Source organism: Chenopodium quinoa, unplaced genomic scaffold (genome assembly GCF_001683475.1).
Source record: "Chenopodium quinoa cultivar QQ74 unplaced genomic scaffold, ASM168347v1, whole genome shotgun sequence".
Taxonomy (NCBI): Eukaryota; Viridiplantae; Streptophyta; class Magnoliopsida; order Caryophyllales; family Amaranthaceae; genus Chenopodium; species Chenopodium quinoa.
In genome coordinates this window covers 2,080,124-2,095,337 of record NW_018743175.1, presented here as the reverse complement: position 1 = coordinate 2,095,337, position 15,214 = coordinate 2,080,124, and the positions used below count along the sequence as shown (strand labels likewise).

The 15,214-nt window shown below is 45.3% G+C and overlaps 1 protein-coding gene across 1 annotated transcript; it reads left to right on the top strand.

The window, feature by feature from the left end:
• The first annotated feature begins 257 nt into the window (after window positions 1-257).
• On the top strand, window positions 258-15,115 carry LOC110732404 (bax inhibitor 1-like). The gene is made up of 6 exons (XM_021912339.1): window positions 258-464; window positions 12,973-13,116; window positions 13,229-13,320; window positions 13,929-14,115; window positions 14,332-14,487; window positions 14,747-15,115. Exons 1-6 carry the CDS (start codon window positions 351-353, stop codon window positions 14,795-14,797), a joined length of 744 nt encoding a protein of 247 aa, XP_021768031.1. The 5' UTR covers window positions 258-350; the 3' UTR covers window positions 14,798-15,115.
• Window positions 15,116-15,214: the final 99 nt, after the last annotated feature.

The following is a 15,214-nucleotide window of genomic DNA, read 5'->3' as shown; positions in this document are numbered from 1 at the left end:
CAAAGTCTTTTATTATTAAAAGAATAAGTAAACGCAAATTAAGTGGACTTCTATAAAATTCGAGGTCATTCTGGAATTTTAAAATTGATCATAAATTCTTAACTACTCTTATCTTCCAAGAATACCCTTCAAACCCAACCAATTTCCTGGAACCCAGAAAAGGGCAAAATCGTCCAAAAACACCCAGAAATTTCCAGGAAACGCCAAACACCTCCTCCGCAAACAATCCCTATAAATACCCATTTTCCATCTCTTTAGGAAACAATATTATCTTCAGTTTTTTAACAAAGAAAAAAAAAAGGAATATTAATTGCTCTGCGAAAGAAATTCAAAGCGAAGAGAGAGAAAATATGGAGTCATTCTTCCAATCGCAATCGCAACCTGGTTATGGAAGTTCTTGGAATTTCGATGCTTTCAAGAATCTTCATGAGATTTCTCCCACTGTTCAATCTCATCTCAGACAGGTTTTCTACCTTAATTTTTTTTTAATTATTTTTTTCCGTGGATTTTTGGTGTTTGGTGGATAGAGTGAATTAATTTGGAAATAAGTTAGCGTTTTGTGTGAATTTTTTGGTGTTTGATTAGGTTATTTGAATTTTGAGGTTAATTGGATTAAGTTTCGTGGTCTTCATGTCGAAAATTTAGGGTTTATGGATTAGAAATTTTCCGATTAATTTGCATATTTTTGTGTATAATGATTATGTTATGATGATGATTAAATTAGCTTTTAATGATACCTTGCTTAACTGCAACCGTTTAATTTGTGTTTGGGTCCAATTTAGTCCAATTGGGGCTAGGCATTAAATGATCCAATTAAAAGCCCAAGGTCAAGGTTCATCTCTCCAATTGTGCTAAAGTCAAAGATCAGTTCTCAAGGTAAGCCAATTGGGCTAAGACCCAACTTATCCATATATGCAAAGGTATAAAAGCCATCAACATTACATTTGTACATTAATTCAAGCAAAGCCTCAAGCAATTAATTCTCTTGCATAGTGTTCTCTTTCTACACACTGTACTGACTTTAGCATCGGAGGGGCCTTCCTCGGCAACATCCCCGAGGCTAGTTTACGTGTGTTTACTATGTAGGAAACCTTCGGCCCAACATCACTTGGACCGAATCCAGTCTTCTCCACTTCATCGGACTTTCGACAAGGTCCCATTGTTTTCACCCGAAACAATTTGGCGCTGTCTGTGGGGAGGACTTTCAAAAATCTTTAAGCCAAATTTCTAACCAAGATCATCTTGCAATTATCTTAGTAGCAATGGCTAAGAACCGCAAGAGCAAAGGCCTCCGTCAAGGAGCAGGCGAAAAGCCTAAAACCCCTACACCATCACCCTCGTCGGACCGGAACTCTCCCAAGGGTGCCAGCTCGGGGGGAGGATCATACAGGGAGGATTCCCTTTCTACCGTAATTCATAACTCTCATCATAGGCCGAGTCACTCTCGGTCTAGCAGGGGTGAGTCCGATCATAGGACACATTCAGTGCCCCAAAGCCAACCATCGACTGTGCGCTCTCATTCCCATACTCGGCCGAGGACCCCTTTGACGGGGCCCAGCTCGAAGGAGGTGGCAAGAGCGCTGGCAGTGCTCATGGAGGCAATGAGGGCACAAAATATCCCACCACCTCGTGATCGAACTTCTCGCATACCCGGTATCACCGGAGGAAGCTAGACCATGATGGTGGGAAGCTTCCTTCCTTCCGGGAACTGGAAGAGTGGGAAGAGGATACCTGAAAAACTGAAAAAGAGAGGAAAAAGAACCCTCAATTTTTCAAAGGATCCTCAACCTCCCGACCAGAAACGCATAAGAGCAGCAGCTCAGCTTCTCGGCCAGAATCTACTCACCGAGAACAACCTGAGACTGTTCGCCGAAGCGTCCTCGACCGACTCGGCGGCAAGGAACCGAGCGTGCACAGTCGCCTCTCGTTCCATGCGCCCGAGGCCCAGACTTCCCAGCCAGGGACGAAAACCACTCCTACCTCTCTAAGAGGGCGGAGCGCGGTCCCTTCGGCCAGGAACAAGGGCAAGGCTGTTATGCTACCCGCCAGTTCGCCATTCGAGCAATGGATACTGGAAGAGCACGTGCCCACGGTTAAAATACCGTCGCACATCACATATGACGGGACCTCGGATCCGAAGGACCACGTGGCCTCGTATGAGACTCATATGCATCTTTGCCCCAGATCCGAAGCGACTTGGTGTAAATATTTCCCAACCACTCTCAAGGGGGTCGCGCAAGCGTGGATCTCCAAGGGAGTAAAGCAAAGCTCCATAACAGGGTGGGATGATCTGTCCTCCAAATTTAGGAGCAAGTTTTCCACGGCAAACCGCCGAGAGAAGACTACTGCAGAACTCATGAGTTTGCAACAGGGGGAAACCGAAAGCCTCCGAGACTATCTGACCCGTTTCAGTTCTTGATTGCATCCGTGCTGTGAAAGTTTCAAATTGATGATGGTGGGGTCATGGAGTAACGAGTCATCCAGCGTCTCTCAGCTGGACCAGGGGCTAGCCGTTTTTGCAATGCAGAATGGCCTTCGGCCCGGGAAGTTCCTAGACTTCATGGTCATGCATACCCCGCAGACCTTGGAGGAACAAAGCGAAAACCCAACCTCAATTCGGGGGAGGGAAACAAAAACAAATACCCTTGTCTGAAGGCCAAGGCCATAAGGCAAAGGGAAAGTCAAAGGCCTCGAAGCAATCTTCGGCCAGCGACCCAAAGAAGGAAAAATCTGCCTCCAACACAGGCAGATACGAGTCCTACACTCCGCTCTCTCTTCCACGCGCCAAAATTTAAAGCGTGACGAAGGAGGAGCAGAATTACCGAAAGCCGAGACCACTCCCAGAGTGGTATCAGCGAAAAAATAATATTCAGTTGTGCGAGTTCCACGAATCTCCGGGACACAACACTGAGGAGTATTGAAAAAATACATCGCGGATCACCGCGAGAAAAATTGTCCGAGAAGTCAGCAAAGGACTCTCGGCAAGACCTCGACTTCCCCCGGAAGAACAGTAAAAAGCCAGAGGGGAAATTCACTCCGATCAATGTTATCTCGGGAGGAATATGCTCTCGGAGGGAGCACAAGCGACACCTTAGGGCTTTGACTCACCAGGTGAACAACGCTGACATTCAGTCTCCCCAATCGCCGGTGCCGAACATGACGTTCACAGCCGCCGACTGCCGGGGGGTAACGTTCCCTCACGAGGATCCGTTGGTGATCATCGCCACGGTTGCCAACCACGACGTCAGTAAGGTGCTTGTTGACGGTGGCAGCGGAGCAAACATTCTGTTCCGAAAGGCCTACAATCAAATCAAGCTGAAGCCCAAGCACCTTACGCCGGTACCCTACCCGGTATCCGGGTTCAACGGGGCTTCAACTTATCCAGATGGGAAGGTGACACTTCCTATCACCATCGGCTGCGATGAGGCAGCCAGGAACGTCATGATTGAATTTTTGGTCATTGACGCTCCTTCAGTGTACAACGTGATTTTAGGGAGACCCATAATTCATGAGATCCAAGGGGTCGTTTCAACTTATCATCAGCTGATGATTTACGTCTCAGACGCTGGCTTCCCCGAAAGGATACAGGGCAACCAAAAGGACGCCCGAAGGTGCAACTACCTCAAGCCATCCAGTAGTCGCCCAGATGACGACAAGGATGAGGAGGAGAAAGAAAAAGAAAGAGAGCCAAACACAAAAAAGCCGAAAGGCCCAAGTGCTTCGGCCCAAGGATTTGTACCCAGAGATAAAGGGTCCGAAGGGGAAAAGGCTAGCTCTTCAGCTGAACAGCAAGACTCAGAGAGCCAGCCGAATAACAAAAAGACTGGGACACCTGCTGACATAGGCAGCAGGCCAGATTCTGAAGAGTCCAGTCCATCAGCAATGGACATGGACCAACAGACTGAAACAGTTGAGTTGGCCGAAGGAGACGTTGAGAAATGTGTAACAATCGGGATGGACCTTGATCCGAACACCCGTTGTGAACTTATTCAGCTCCTTCGGGACAACAGAGATGTGTTTGCTTTCTCGGCAGCTGATATGCCCGGGATAAGTCCAGACCTCATCTCCCATAAGCTTAATGTTGACCCAACGTGTCGACCAATTAAGCAAACGAAGCGGAATTACTCCGCTAATAAGAACCGAGACATTGCAGCCGAGGTCAAAAAATTGCTGGAGGCAGGCTTCATCGAGCCTTGCCAATATCCAGAATGGCTGGCAAATGTGGTGATGGTTCAGAAGGCCAATGGTACCTGGAGGATGTGCGTTGACTTCACGGACCTAAATAAGGCTTGTCCGAAGGATTTCTATCCCTTGCCGAGGATCGATCAGCTAGTCGATTCGACAAGTGGCCATGCCTTGCTTAGTTTCATGGACGCATTCTCGGGGTATCATCAGATCTTCACGCACCCCGACGATCGAGCAAAGACGGCATTCGTCAAGAACGCTGGGGTGTACAATTACAAAATGATGCCCTTCGGATTGAAAAATGCGGGGGCAACCTATCAAAGGCTGGTGGATCAAGTTTTCGTCGATCAAAAAGGCCGAAACATGGAAGTCTATGTCGACGATTCGATCGTCAAAAGCAAAAAATCTGAGGACCATGTTAAGGACCTGGCTGAAACTTTTGTCACCTTAAGAAAGCATAAAATGAAGCTGAATCCGAAGAAGTGTGTCTTCGGCGTGAAGTCAGGGAAATTCCTTGGGTTCATAGTCAGCAAGAGGGGGATTGATGCCAATCCCTCCAAAGTCAAAGCATCGCTCAACCTTCCCGAGCCGAAAACAAAGCGGGATGTTCAGCGGCTCACCGGAAGAATGGCAGCCCTCTCGAGGTTCATTTCCAGAGCTTCGGATAAGGGGTTACCTTACTTCAAAGCCCTGAAACTCCCGAAAACAAAAGAGCTCGTTTGGGAGGAAGAGCAAAAAGACGCCTTTAAACAGCTTCGGGAGCATCTGGCTCAACTCCCAACGCTGGCTAGCCCAGCAGAAGGAGAAACTTTGTACCTGTATGTGGCCGTTAGCCCAGCCACCATCAGTGCAGTACTGCTGAAGGAAGAAAGCAAAAGTCAGCAACCGATCTACTTCGTCAGTCATACACTGACGGATGCCGAGACTCGCTACCCTCTACTCGAGAAAGTCGCTTTCGCGGTAGTAGTAGCTGCTCGGAAGCTGAGGCCCTATTTTGATTGCCATCAGATAGTGGTCTTAACTGATCAGCCGTTGGAAAAAGTTCTCGGCAAGGTTGAAAAATCTGGTAGGCTAGCCAAGTGGGCTTTTGAGCTCACCGAATTCAGCAACAGCTACCGTCCGAGGGTTGCCATTAAGGCTCAAGCTCTAGCGGATTTCTTGGCCGAATGCTCATACCAAGAAGCGCTAGACAATGAAAAGAAAGTCTGGACCGTGTTTACGGATGGATCTTCCACCGAAAACGGTTCGGGGGCAGGAGTAGTGATAACTTCTCCCGAAGGCAAATCCTTCGAGTATGCACTAAAATTTTCTTTTAAGGCCTCGAACAACGAAGCCGAATATGAGGCAGCAATCGCCGGCCTAGAATTGTGCATCTCCCTGGAAGCTGATCATGTCTGCCTGAAAACAGACTCTCAGCTAGTTGCATATCAGATTAGCGGCAGCTACGAGGCCAAAGAGCCCTCCATGATAGCTTATCTTGCCAAGACCAAATCAGTCATTGCAAAGCTGAAAACTTTTGAGGTTCAGCTGATCCCAAGGGGTCAGAATACTCAAACCGATGCACTCTCCAAACTTGCCAGTTCAACTCTTACCGAGCTGAACAGATCTGTATATGTAGAAGTGCGTCGAGAGAGAAGTGTCGACGAAGCACCTGAAGTGTGCTGCGCTGACCCAGAGCCTAGTTGGATGGACCCCATCCTAGCTTTCAAACTTCGGGGAGAAACTCCCGAAGATAAAGCTTTGGCCTCCAAGATGAAGAGAACCAGCTCAAGGTTCATTGTCTTCAGGGGGAACTTCTGAAAAAGTCCTTCTCAGCCCCATTGCTGAAATGCGTGGGACCAACAGATGCAGATTATATCCTACGGGAGATTCACCTCGGCATCTGTGGGAACCACATTGGGGGAAGGACCTTAGCCCACAAGGCATTGAGGGCTGGATATTACTGGCCCACCATGATCGCAGATGCTAAGGAGCTTGTCCGGAAATGCGAAAAATGTCAAAAATACGCTCCAGTTATCCACCAGCCAGCAAGGGATCTTCAGCCGATCCTTAATCCACTCCCGTTTGCCCAATGGGGACTGGATATACTAGGACCATTTACAGAGGCTGTGTACCAGAAAAAATGGCTGATAGTTGGTGTTGACTACTTCAGTAAATGGATCGAGGCCGAAGTAGCCTCGAACATTACAGAGCAAACTGTTAGAAAAATTTATCTGGCAGAATATCATCACTCGTTTTGGCATCCCGAGAGTATTTGTCTTCGATCATGGGAGGCAATTTGATAACTTACCACTGAAGCGGTATACAGATCAGTTCGGCATCAAACTAGCATATTCAGCGGTATGCCACCCGCAAAGTAACGGACTAGCCGAAGCTGCAAATAAACAGATCCTAAATGCCCTCAAAAAGAGGGTGGAAGATTAAAAGTCCAAGTGGCTGGAGGAGCTCCCTGGAACCCTTTGGTCCCTTCGGACAACTGAAAAAGAGGCAACGGGCTATTCACCTTTTGAACTGGTGTATGGAGCCGAAGCCGTTCTTCCGGTGGAAATTGGCTCTGAGAGCCTACGAGTGCACCATTTCTCGGCTGAGAATGAGCGACTGATGAGGGAATCTCTCGATTTCCTCGACGAAGTAAGAGACTCAGCCCGAGACAGAATGGCTGCTTATAAGCAGAGAATCAGCAAATTTTATAAACGAAGGGTCCATGCAAGGCCTCTTAAAATTGGAGACTTTTTTCTTCGGAATGCTGCTGCAGTTCAGAAAGGCCGAATCCATGGGAAACTCTCAGTTGCATGGGAAGGGCCTTATGAAATCTGTGATGAGCTTCAGCCAGGGATATACCGACTTCGGCAGTTGGATGGAACTGAGTTGAAAAATCACTGGAACGCTGATGTACTGAAAAAATATCATGTGTAAACCCTTCGGGGCAGAACAATCTTTGTAAGTACATTTTGAATTAATGAAAGGCCTTGGAGCCACCATTTATATAAATATTTGCAACTTTTTATCCTTTCAAAGTTTTCTTGGTTCTATCTACTCTTTAAGGGTTTTTTATTCAACCTCGTCTGAAACCTTCGCCTTCGGGTAACTGGGTTTCAGATTGCTGACAAAACTCGTCTTTTTAGAGAACACTGGTCTTTCAGCTGAAGTCAAACTTTAGTAAGACTTGTTCTCCAAAGACATGAGTCCATGGACAATTCTGGGATATTGCCTTAACTGAGCCTTGTATCCTAGAAAGCCATTATCCGAAACATTGCCTTCAGTTGGCCCTGTGTTTCGGATATCCATTTTTCAATGATAGACAGAAAATCAAGGATAACAGCAATTGTTGGAAATTGTTTATTCAGCCTCGTCTGAAACCTTCGCCTTCGGGTAACTGGGTTTCAGATTACTGACAAACTCGTCTTTTTAAAGAACTCTAGTCTTTCAGCTGAAGTCAAGCTTCAGTAAGATTTGTTCTCCAAAGGCATGAGTCCATGGACAATTCTGGGATATTGCCTTAACTGAGCCTTGTATCCCAGAAAGCCATTATCCGAAGCATTGCCTTCAGTTGGCCCTGTGTTTCGAATACCCATTTTTAAGACATAAAGAAATTGTTTATTCAGCTGAAGCCATACTTCAATTTCTAGGGGGGGCAAGAAGCACTACCAGTGCAAGTTTATGTTCAGCAGAATTGAAGAAACAGTAAAGCATTCAAAAACAAAGCAGCTGAAGAAAAGAACATCAAATTAATAATTCATGCTCAGAAATTGAGCTACAAGTTCAAATAAGTTAAAAAACTATATCGGCAGCCGCCCACAAGCGTAAAATAACAGCTGCCGAAATACGTACAGAAGCAAAAAAATAAACTGTTTTGTACGACAAGGCAAGCTGAAGCAAAAAACAAACAAGGCAAAAATTCAGAAAGCGGCAAGTCTAAAGTTGAGCGCATGATGAACCGCAAGATTCTGAAGACGACTGCCCGAGTTCTTATGCTTCAGTCTAATCACTGGTCAGCATTGTTGGGCCCCATGGTGGTCTCAGCCCCAGCAGCAGAAGAAGCAGGCTTTGCACTCTGCCGAGCCTCCCTTTCCCTTTGTTCAGCCTCCAACTCCATTCTCTCAGCTTCTTCTTCGGCTTCCTCAGCCTTAAGGATTTCAGCTTCGACTGGAGTTGCATACTTCATATGAGGGTCTTCGGGATCCTGGACCCATTCAGCACATTTGGACCAGTCCAACTTCGGCTCAGCATGAAGGCAGACTCTTCGGCACACTCTGAACCCGTTTTTGAAACCCATTTCATATTCTTCCTGGGTATAGACACGGACTTTGAGTAGAGCCTCAGCATCAACCAACTTCTTCTTTGTCTCCTTCAAGTCTTCCTTGGATTTCTTCAGCTCATCGGCGAGCTTGGAGGAGTAACCTTTCAGCTCATTCAGCTCCTGCTGAACTTGGGAAGCCTCTGTCTGAGCCTGGGCCACTTCTTCCTTTTTGGCCACTTCTTCCTTTTTGGCCATCAGCTGATCCTCAGCTTCAAGAAGCTTAGCTCTCTGAGCTTCAGCAGCAGCAGCAGCCTCCGAGAGTTGGACATCCCTGGCTTGGAGCATCTCTTCAGCAGCCATTCTGCTGGCTTCAAGAGCTTCTAGCTGTTGCTGCACTTCAGCTTGTGCAGCAGCTCCTTCCTGGATTCGGCTCTCAATGGTAGCCTTGAATTTGGAGATGTCCACTCCCATGTGCTCTTGGAGGAATTTTTCCCCTTCCATCAGTGGGGGAAAAACTTCCTTCTCCATAGCATCGCAGAAGGTTTTGAGGGCTTCAGCAGCTTTTTTCTCATATTCTTCACCCTTCTGCTGCTTCTCTTCTGCTGCTTGCTTCAGCTTAGCAAGCTTTAACTCCTCTTCGGCTACCTTTTTGTCGTGCTCGGCAGCGTCCACCCTATCTTGTAGGGTATCTATCAGCTCTACAGTGAGAGTCTGATTGTGCACGAACTGAAAACAGGAGCACAAGTTAAAATAAAAAATAATAATAATAATAATGATAATTGAAGAGCTGAATTTTAAAGGAGATAAAGGTAAGGAAAATCACCTGCATCATCAGCAGTTGGTTAGACCTGGCTGGGTCAGGAACTGATCTGCTGGATTCGCCCATCCCTGCAGTGGCCTTCAGCGACCAGATTCTTGCCCTATCTACTTCGGACATGCCAGCAAAATCGCCGAAGTAGGCTGCAGCACCTTCTCGGTTCTGACCCCATATGAGGTCCCAGATGTGATCTGGGATTGGAATTCGGGGGGCCGAGAAACCCATTTCTCCAGATTGCAGAGTCTGGAAGGAAGGAAAGGATGACGATGGAGCTTCTTTAACTTTGGATGGCTCAGCATCCTCCATCCTCCTTCTTCTCAGAAGAGTCAATTATTATGACTTCTTCTTCTTCTTCAGGGGTGAGGACGAAGGCCTCAACCTCTCTTGCAATGTCTGCTGTGAAACCCTCAGCACTGGGCATCACGGCATCCTCATTCTTGTGCTCAGCAGCACTCTCTTGAACTTCTTCTTGGACCCCTCCCTTAGGTTCGGGAGTTTTCTGATCCACCTCCATCTCGGGAGGTGGCGGAGGGGTCTTTGGAGGTTATTGAGGTGGTGGCCGGGGAACCCTCGGTGATCCATTGCCTTCCTCGGGTTCCCTTATTTCGACGCCGATGGTCATCGGCCTCCGCTGAAAGTCATGGGGGCCGATGATGGCCATTCTTCGGCGCCTTTTCTGAAGCGGCTGCTCGTCCATGTCTGAGTCTGAGGACTCTTCTTGTATCTGGTCTTCGGGACGAACAGGGGCTTTCCCTTCTCTGTGTCTATTACTCTCTTCAGACTGTAAAAGACAGGGGGGAGGAAGAATGTGAGTAAAAAAAAAAAAAAAAACAAAACAACAAACAGAAACAGACAAAATTAAGTCTGAAAGCTCACCGAGGTCTTCAACAAAGCCTCGTCTTCTTCAGCTGCCCTAGCTGTAGCTTTTTCTTCAGCAGCCCTGGAGGACCCTTCTCCTCCTTCACAAGCTTCAATAACCCGTGCAACCTCTTCGGCCGTACGGGCAGCTTCAGCTTCTTCGTCCAGCAGCTGAAACCAGGGATCTCTCTTCTTCCACCAAGGCTTCTGCCTCTGATACAGAGCAACAGCCTCAATTTGGAAGTGGGAAGAGTCTAGATTAACTTCTCTATGCCTCGGTTCAGTGATAGAGGGGGCCCGATCAGTTACAACTCGTTCTCGGTTGACGCCAAGACGAGCGTAGTTAATGCCGACGTTGGTCTCGTCTCGCTCTGAAAAAGAAAAGGGGAAAGGTCAGTTCAGTTAGGTTGGCACAGCATAAAAAAGCGAAGTGAAAGAGGAGAAAAAGAGATAATTAAAAGGCCTCGGCCCCAGCCGAAGAAGCTTACCATCCTTAAACTTTCGGCTGAGGCCGACAGCTGCTAGCATGTTCTCTTGGAAAACATAATGCGTATCGGGGAGCCAAGTCTCCGGGATATGCTGCATTCGGCCGCTGCCCCCCCGGTTCGGCAGCTTGCCGAAGATATTCTGTTGATTAAGGTTCGGATCTGGGCCGTTATCTGCGGGGGGACCTAAACTTCCCATGTCGGGATCAGGCTCAGCAAGGTACCGGGGAGCGCTGAAGACGCAAGGGTGGCCCGGGTCCGTGGGTGCCCTAACCCAAATCCATTGACCTCTCCAGTCCTTGTCTAAAGAGTCGTTCGGCCACATGGTTAGGTATTGGGGCCGAGACTCAATCCGGACCATGACTTCCGTGCCCACTTTAAAATATTTGGCACTAGCCGATGAAGCTTTTTGAAGCAGTGCAGGTTCGGCACATACCTGAAGAACTTGCAGACCCATAAGTATGTCATCACCCTTCGGATGCTAATAGGAGTTAGCTGACATAGGGAAATATTGTAATGGATCAGCAAGTCTCGGACGAATACGTCCAAAGGGAGCCTCAGCCCATACTGAAGTTGTCTTGTGTACACCCCCACATACCCCGGGGGTGGACGATGGATTCTATCGGATGTCACGGGCATTCGGCACCAATACCCATCAGCTTCAAGGATGCCGTAATGCAACTCAATTTGTTCGGCAAACCAATACTGTTCGGCATTCTCCACCCACCATGAGTAGGGGCGGTTCTTTATCATGGCCGAAGCTACTTCGGCATCCTCCCACTCTGAAAACCCGGGAAGGATATCCCAAAGGACAGCGGGAACTTCATCGTCCCGCCCAGAAGCGCTCGGCCCCTCCGTTCTCTGAGGAGGAGCCGAAGAAATTGGAGTCGCCCTAATCCCTTCAGCAGGGTCAGACTCTGCTCTTTGTCCATTCCAGGTCCCAATCCTGTTCCTGGGATCGGGAATTAGCCTTGCTCTTCTTGGAGCACGGGCTCTACCCCTAACTCCTCTCGCCATTGATAATTTCGAAGAAAAAAGTCGAAAAAAGGGGAAGGAGTTCAAATTCGAAGAAAAATAAACTAAAATCAAAGGAATTTACCTTAATCTGAAGCGAAAGTTGCCGATTTACGAATTGGTAGTGGCGAGTCTCAGTTTCTAAGCTTAATGCTCGGGGAATTTGCGAAATTTTGATGCGGGTTCTTGGGTTCTCTCGAGAATTCTGGGTTTGTGTTGGTGAATAAGTGAGGAGAGATGACGCGCCTCTAATTATTTCTCCAGAAATGGGAATACGGGGAGTCCGCGTTTCAATTTCTCTTAAATACCCCACTAAGTAACCGTTAAACACACGACCTTGCGATTAAACTACCCATTATCCGTCCAACTTCCACAATTATCCGTCTTAACTGTTGTTATCTCATTAATTACGGTTTAATTACGATTTAAATTCAAATTTTTGGATTAATTAAATCATTCACTTCCCTCCTTTTCTGATTAAATCAAACCCGACCCGTCATCCTTCCAAATCGGGTCTGGGGGCAAGTTGTTTGGGTCCAATTTAGTCCAATTGGGCCTAGGCATTAAATGATCCAATTAAAAGCCCAAGGTCAAGGTTCATCTCTCCAATTGTGCTAAAGTCAAAGATCAGTCCTCAAGGCAAGCCAATTGGGCTAAGGCCCAACTTCTCCATATATGCAAAGGTATAAAAGCCATCAACATTACATTTGTATATTAATTCAAGCAAAGCCTCAAGCAATTAATTCTCTTGCATAGTGTTCTCTTTCTACACACTGTACTGACTTTAGCATCGGAGGGGCCTTCCTCGGCAACATCCCCGAGGCTAGTTTACGTGTGTTTACTGTGCAGGAAACCTTCGGCCCAACATCACTTGGACCGAATCCAGTCTTCTCCACTTCACCCGAAACAATTTGTTTGTTCTGAATTAGTTTAGAATTTTAATTTAAAGCCTTAATTACCATATTTACTGCATTTTTAGTGAAATTCTGTTAAATTTATTATTCATATCTCACCTAATTTTACCTTCCTGTAAATTATGATAGTTGTATGAAAAAATCATCATACTGTGCATTAGTGAACTACGTACCTATTACCTACTTTGAAAATAGATTTGGTTTATGCAAGATAATTTGTAGTTTAAATGCAAATGAAAGTATTATGTAGATGTTAATCCTCATTAAGCTATGCAATGATGTTGACTAGCTTAATTAATTAAATTCAAGGGAATTTGCGATTAGCTTAATTGATTCCCGTTTTATATCAGTGAAATTGTCGCTCCTAAATTGGCTGTACTCCAAAAGTTCCTTTGTCTGTGGTTTATTTTTCATGCCTTTTACTGCATTTCATCTAATGTATTGAACCTTTGATTTCAGGTATACTTGACATTATGCTGTGCTTTGGTTGCATCGGCGGTTGGGTCGTACCTTCATATCCTGTGGAATATTGGTGGTCTTTTGACTACTCTTGCTTGCTTGGGCTGCATGGCTTGGTTACATGCCACCCACCCATATGAGGAGGTAATGTATGTGCTTGATCTTCTCGTTTTCGCTTTGTTCTTGCTAGAGAGGTCTTGAAACTTTGACCTTTCTAAGGGTGTTTTAACTAACTGATCATTCATTTGGCATGCAGAAAAAAAGAGTTGGCCTGTTAATGACCGCAGCCGCATTTGAAGGAGCATCTATTGGTCCTGTGGTTGACTTGGCCATCCAGGTTGATCCAAGGTATGAATATATGATGCTTGAATTGCGTGATGGATTTCTTAAGTTTTAATGATCCTGTTTGTTGTGATTTATTATGAGCTGTTTGATTTACTTGTGTGTGAGATGGTTGCATTACATTCATATTCTTAACTGTTTTGTAGGTGATTCTAAAAATATCTTAGTTATATAATTTGTTTTGCCTAATATTTGTGGAAGTGTCTAATTCAGTTACAGGCCACTTGTTCTCAGTGTCAAATACAAGTGTTAAATGGTATTTGCCTGACATTAGATCTTTGTATTTGATGGTTCAAGGGTAAAGTATGTATTAAAACTTGCACATAACACTTGTTACAATCCAATTTAACAGTTTATAAGTTGGGTGCGTTTACTGCTATTTTTCAAAGCAAATGTTTTGCATAGAAGTCATCTTGTTTGAGAGGCTAGTCAGATTCTTACTTGGTGTGGTGGGGCAGGGTTATGCTCCTTTTGCTGCTTGCTTTTATGCATTTATTATATATTTCAGGTTTCTATTATGTTATTGTTGCTCGTTCACAAATACGAGTATATTAGTAGAATAGTCTTCGCTGCCTTTTCTAGTTACTGATACTTCTGTTTGGTTGACAATGCAGTCTTCTGGTTTCTGCATTTGTGGGTTGTGCGATAGCTTTTGGCTGCTTTTCTGCAGCTGCTATGTTCGCCAAGCGTAGGGAGTTTCTCTATTTGGGGGCTTTACTTTCATCTGGTGTCTCCATCCTCTTCTGGCTACACTTTGCTTCCTCTCTTTTTGGAGGCTATGCAGCTATTTTCAAGTTTGAGGTATGATACCATTTGGATGATTATATATAATAAATAAATACTGGTCACATACTCGCATGCTTTTACTTCCGACTGGAAAGATTGGCAGTGCTTAAGTTAGTTCTAGTGGCGTACCAGTAATTGTGAAGTTGGAAGGAGGGTTTCTGTAGGCAGTGCTTTGGTGTTTTTTCTGTTAAAAGCTTTTACTGATAGATTTTCTAATTTGTGATGTTGCAGCTGTACTTTGGCCTTTTGGTCTTTGTGGGATACATTGTTTTTGACACTCAGCAGATCATTGAGAAGGCTCACTTTGGTGACCTGGACTATGTGAAACACGCCTTGACTCTCTTCACCGACTTTATTGCTGTATTTGTCAGGATCTTAATCATTATGGTATGTTACCATTTCTGCCTTGTTGTCAAAATTATCTAGCTTACATCTTCCATCTTCCACCCCCATATCCTACACAAAGAAAAAAAGAGTATTAAGGAAAAAGCTAAGAGGGAAATTAATGAACTTTCTTTTTTGTCCTAGTTCTTTGGAGTGTGATTGCTGATTATAAGTTGCTAGTTACTCTATTAAGTTGTCTTCATTCGTTGTTTCCTACATTCTAATGTGTGGATGGAGCTAATGATGACTTGTTTTACTGCAGCTGAAGAACTCAATGGAAAAGAATGAAAAGAAGAAGAAGAGAAGGGATTAAGCTCACGTGCTTTATTGCCACTGTCAATCATGTGGAGTCAGCGCGTTTTCCTTAAGCCTCAAATTTCTGAACTCAGCATTATATCTGTAATAGTTTGAATCTTTTTTTTACAATCATGAGTCAGATAGCTAGATGGAAACACATAACATGTAGATATTTGGACAAACTAGAATTTTGTGTCTTAACAAGTTAACATACTCGTAATGATGTTTGATCTTGGATTTCTTTATATTGGTAGTGACAGTCATGCATCTTATGTGCAGTTATACATTTCAGATATCTCTATTGAATGGATTTTTTCACTGATACTGCTGTACACTTGAAATTTTATATCACAGTGAGTTGCAAATCTACTATGTTTATAATACGAAGTACAAATTTATTTGCTACAACTTATCAAAGCAGTAGTGTACTACT

Excerpts from the sequence above, each read along its gene's own strand:
- LOC110732404 (XM_021912339.1), top strand. The coding sequence starts at position 351 with ATGGAGTCATTCTTCCAATCGCAATCGCAACCTGGTTATGGAAGTTCT. Across the intron at positions 14,116-14,331 it reads CAGCTATTTTCAAGTTTGAG|CTGTACTTTGGCCTTTTGGT; the intron begins GTATGATACCAT and ends GTGATGTTGCAG. Across the intron at positions 14,488-14,746 it reads TCAGGATCTTAATCATTATG|CTGAAGAACTCAATGGAAAA; the intron begins GTATGTTACCAT and ends GTTTTACTGCAG.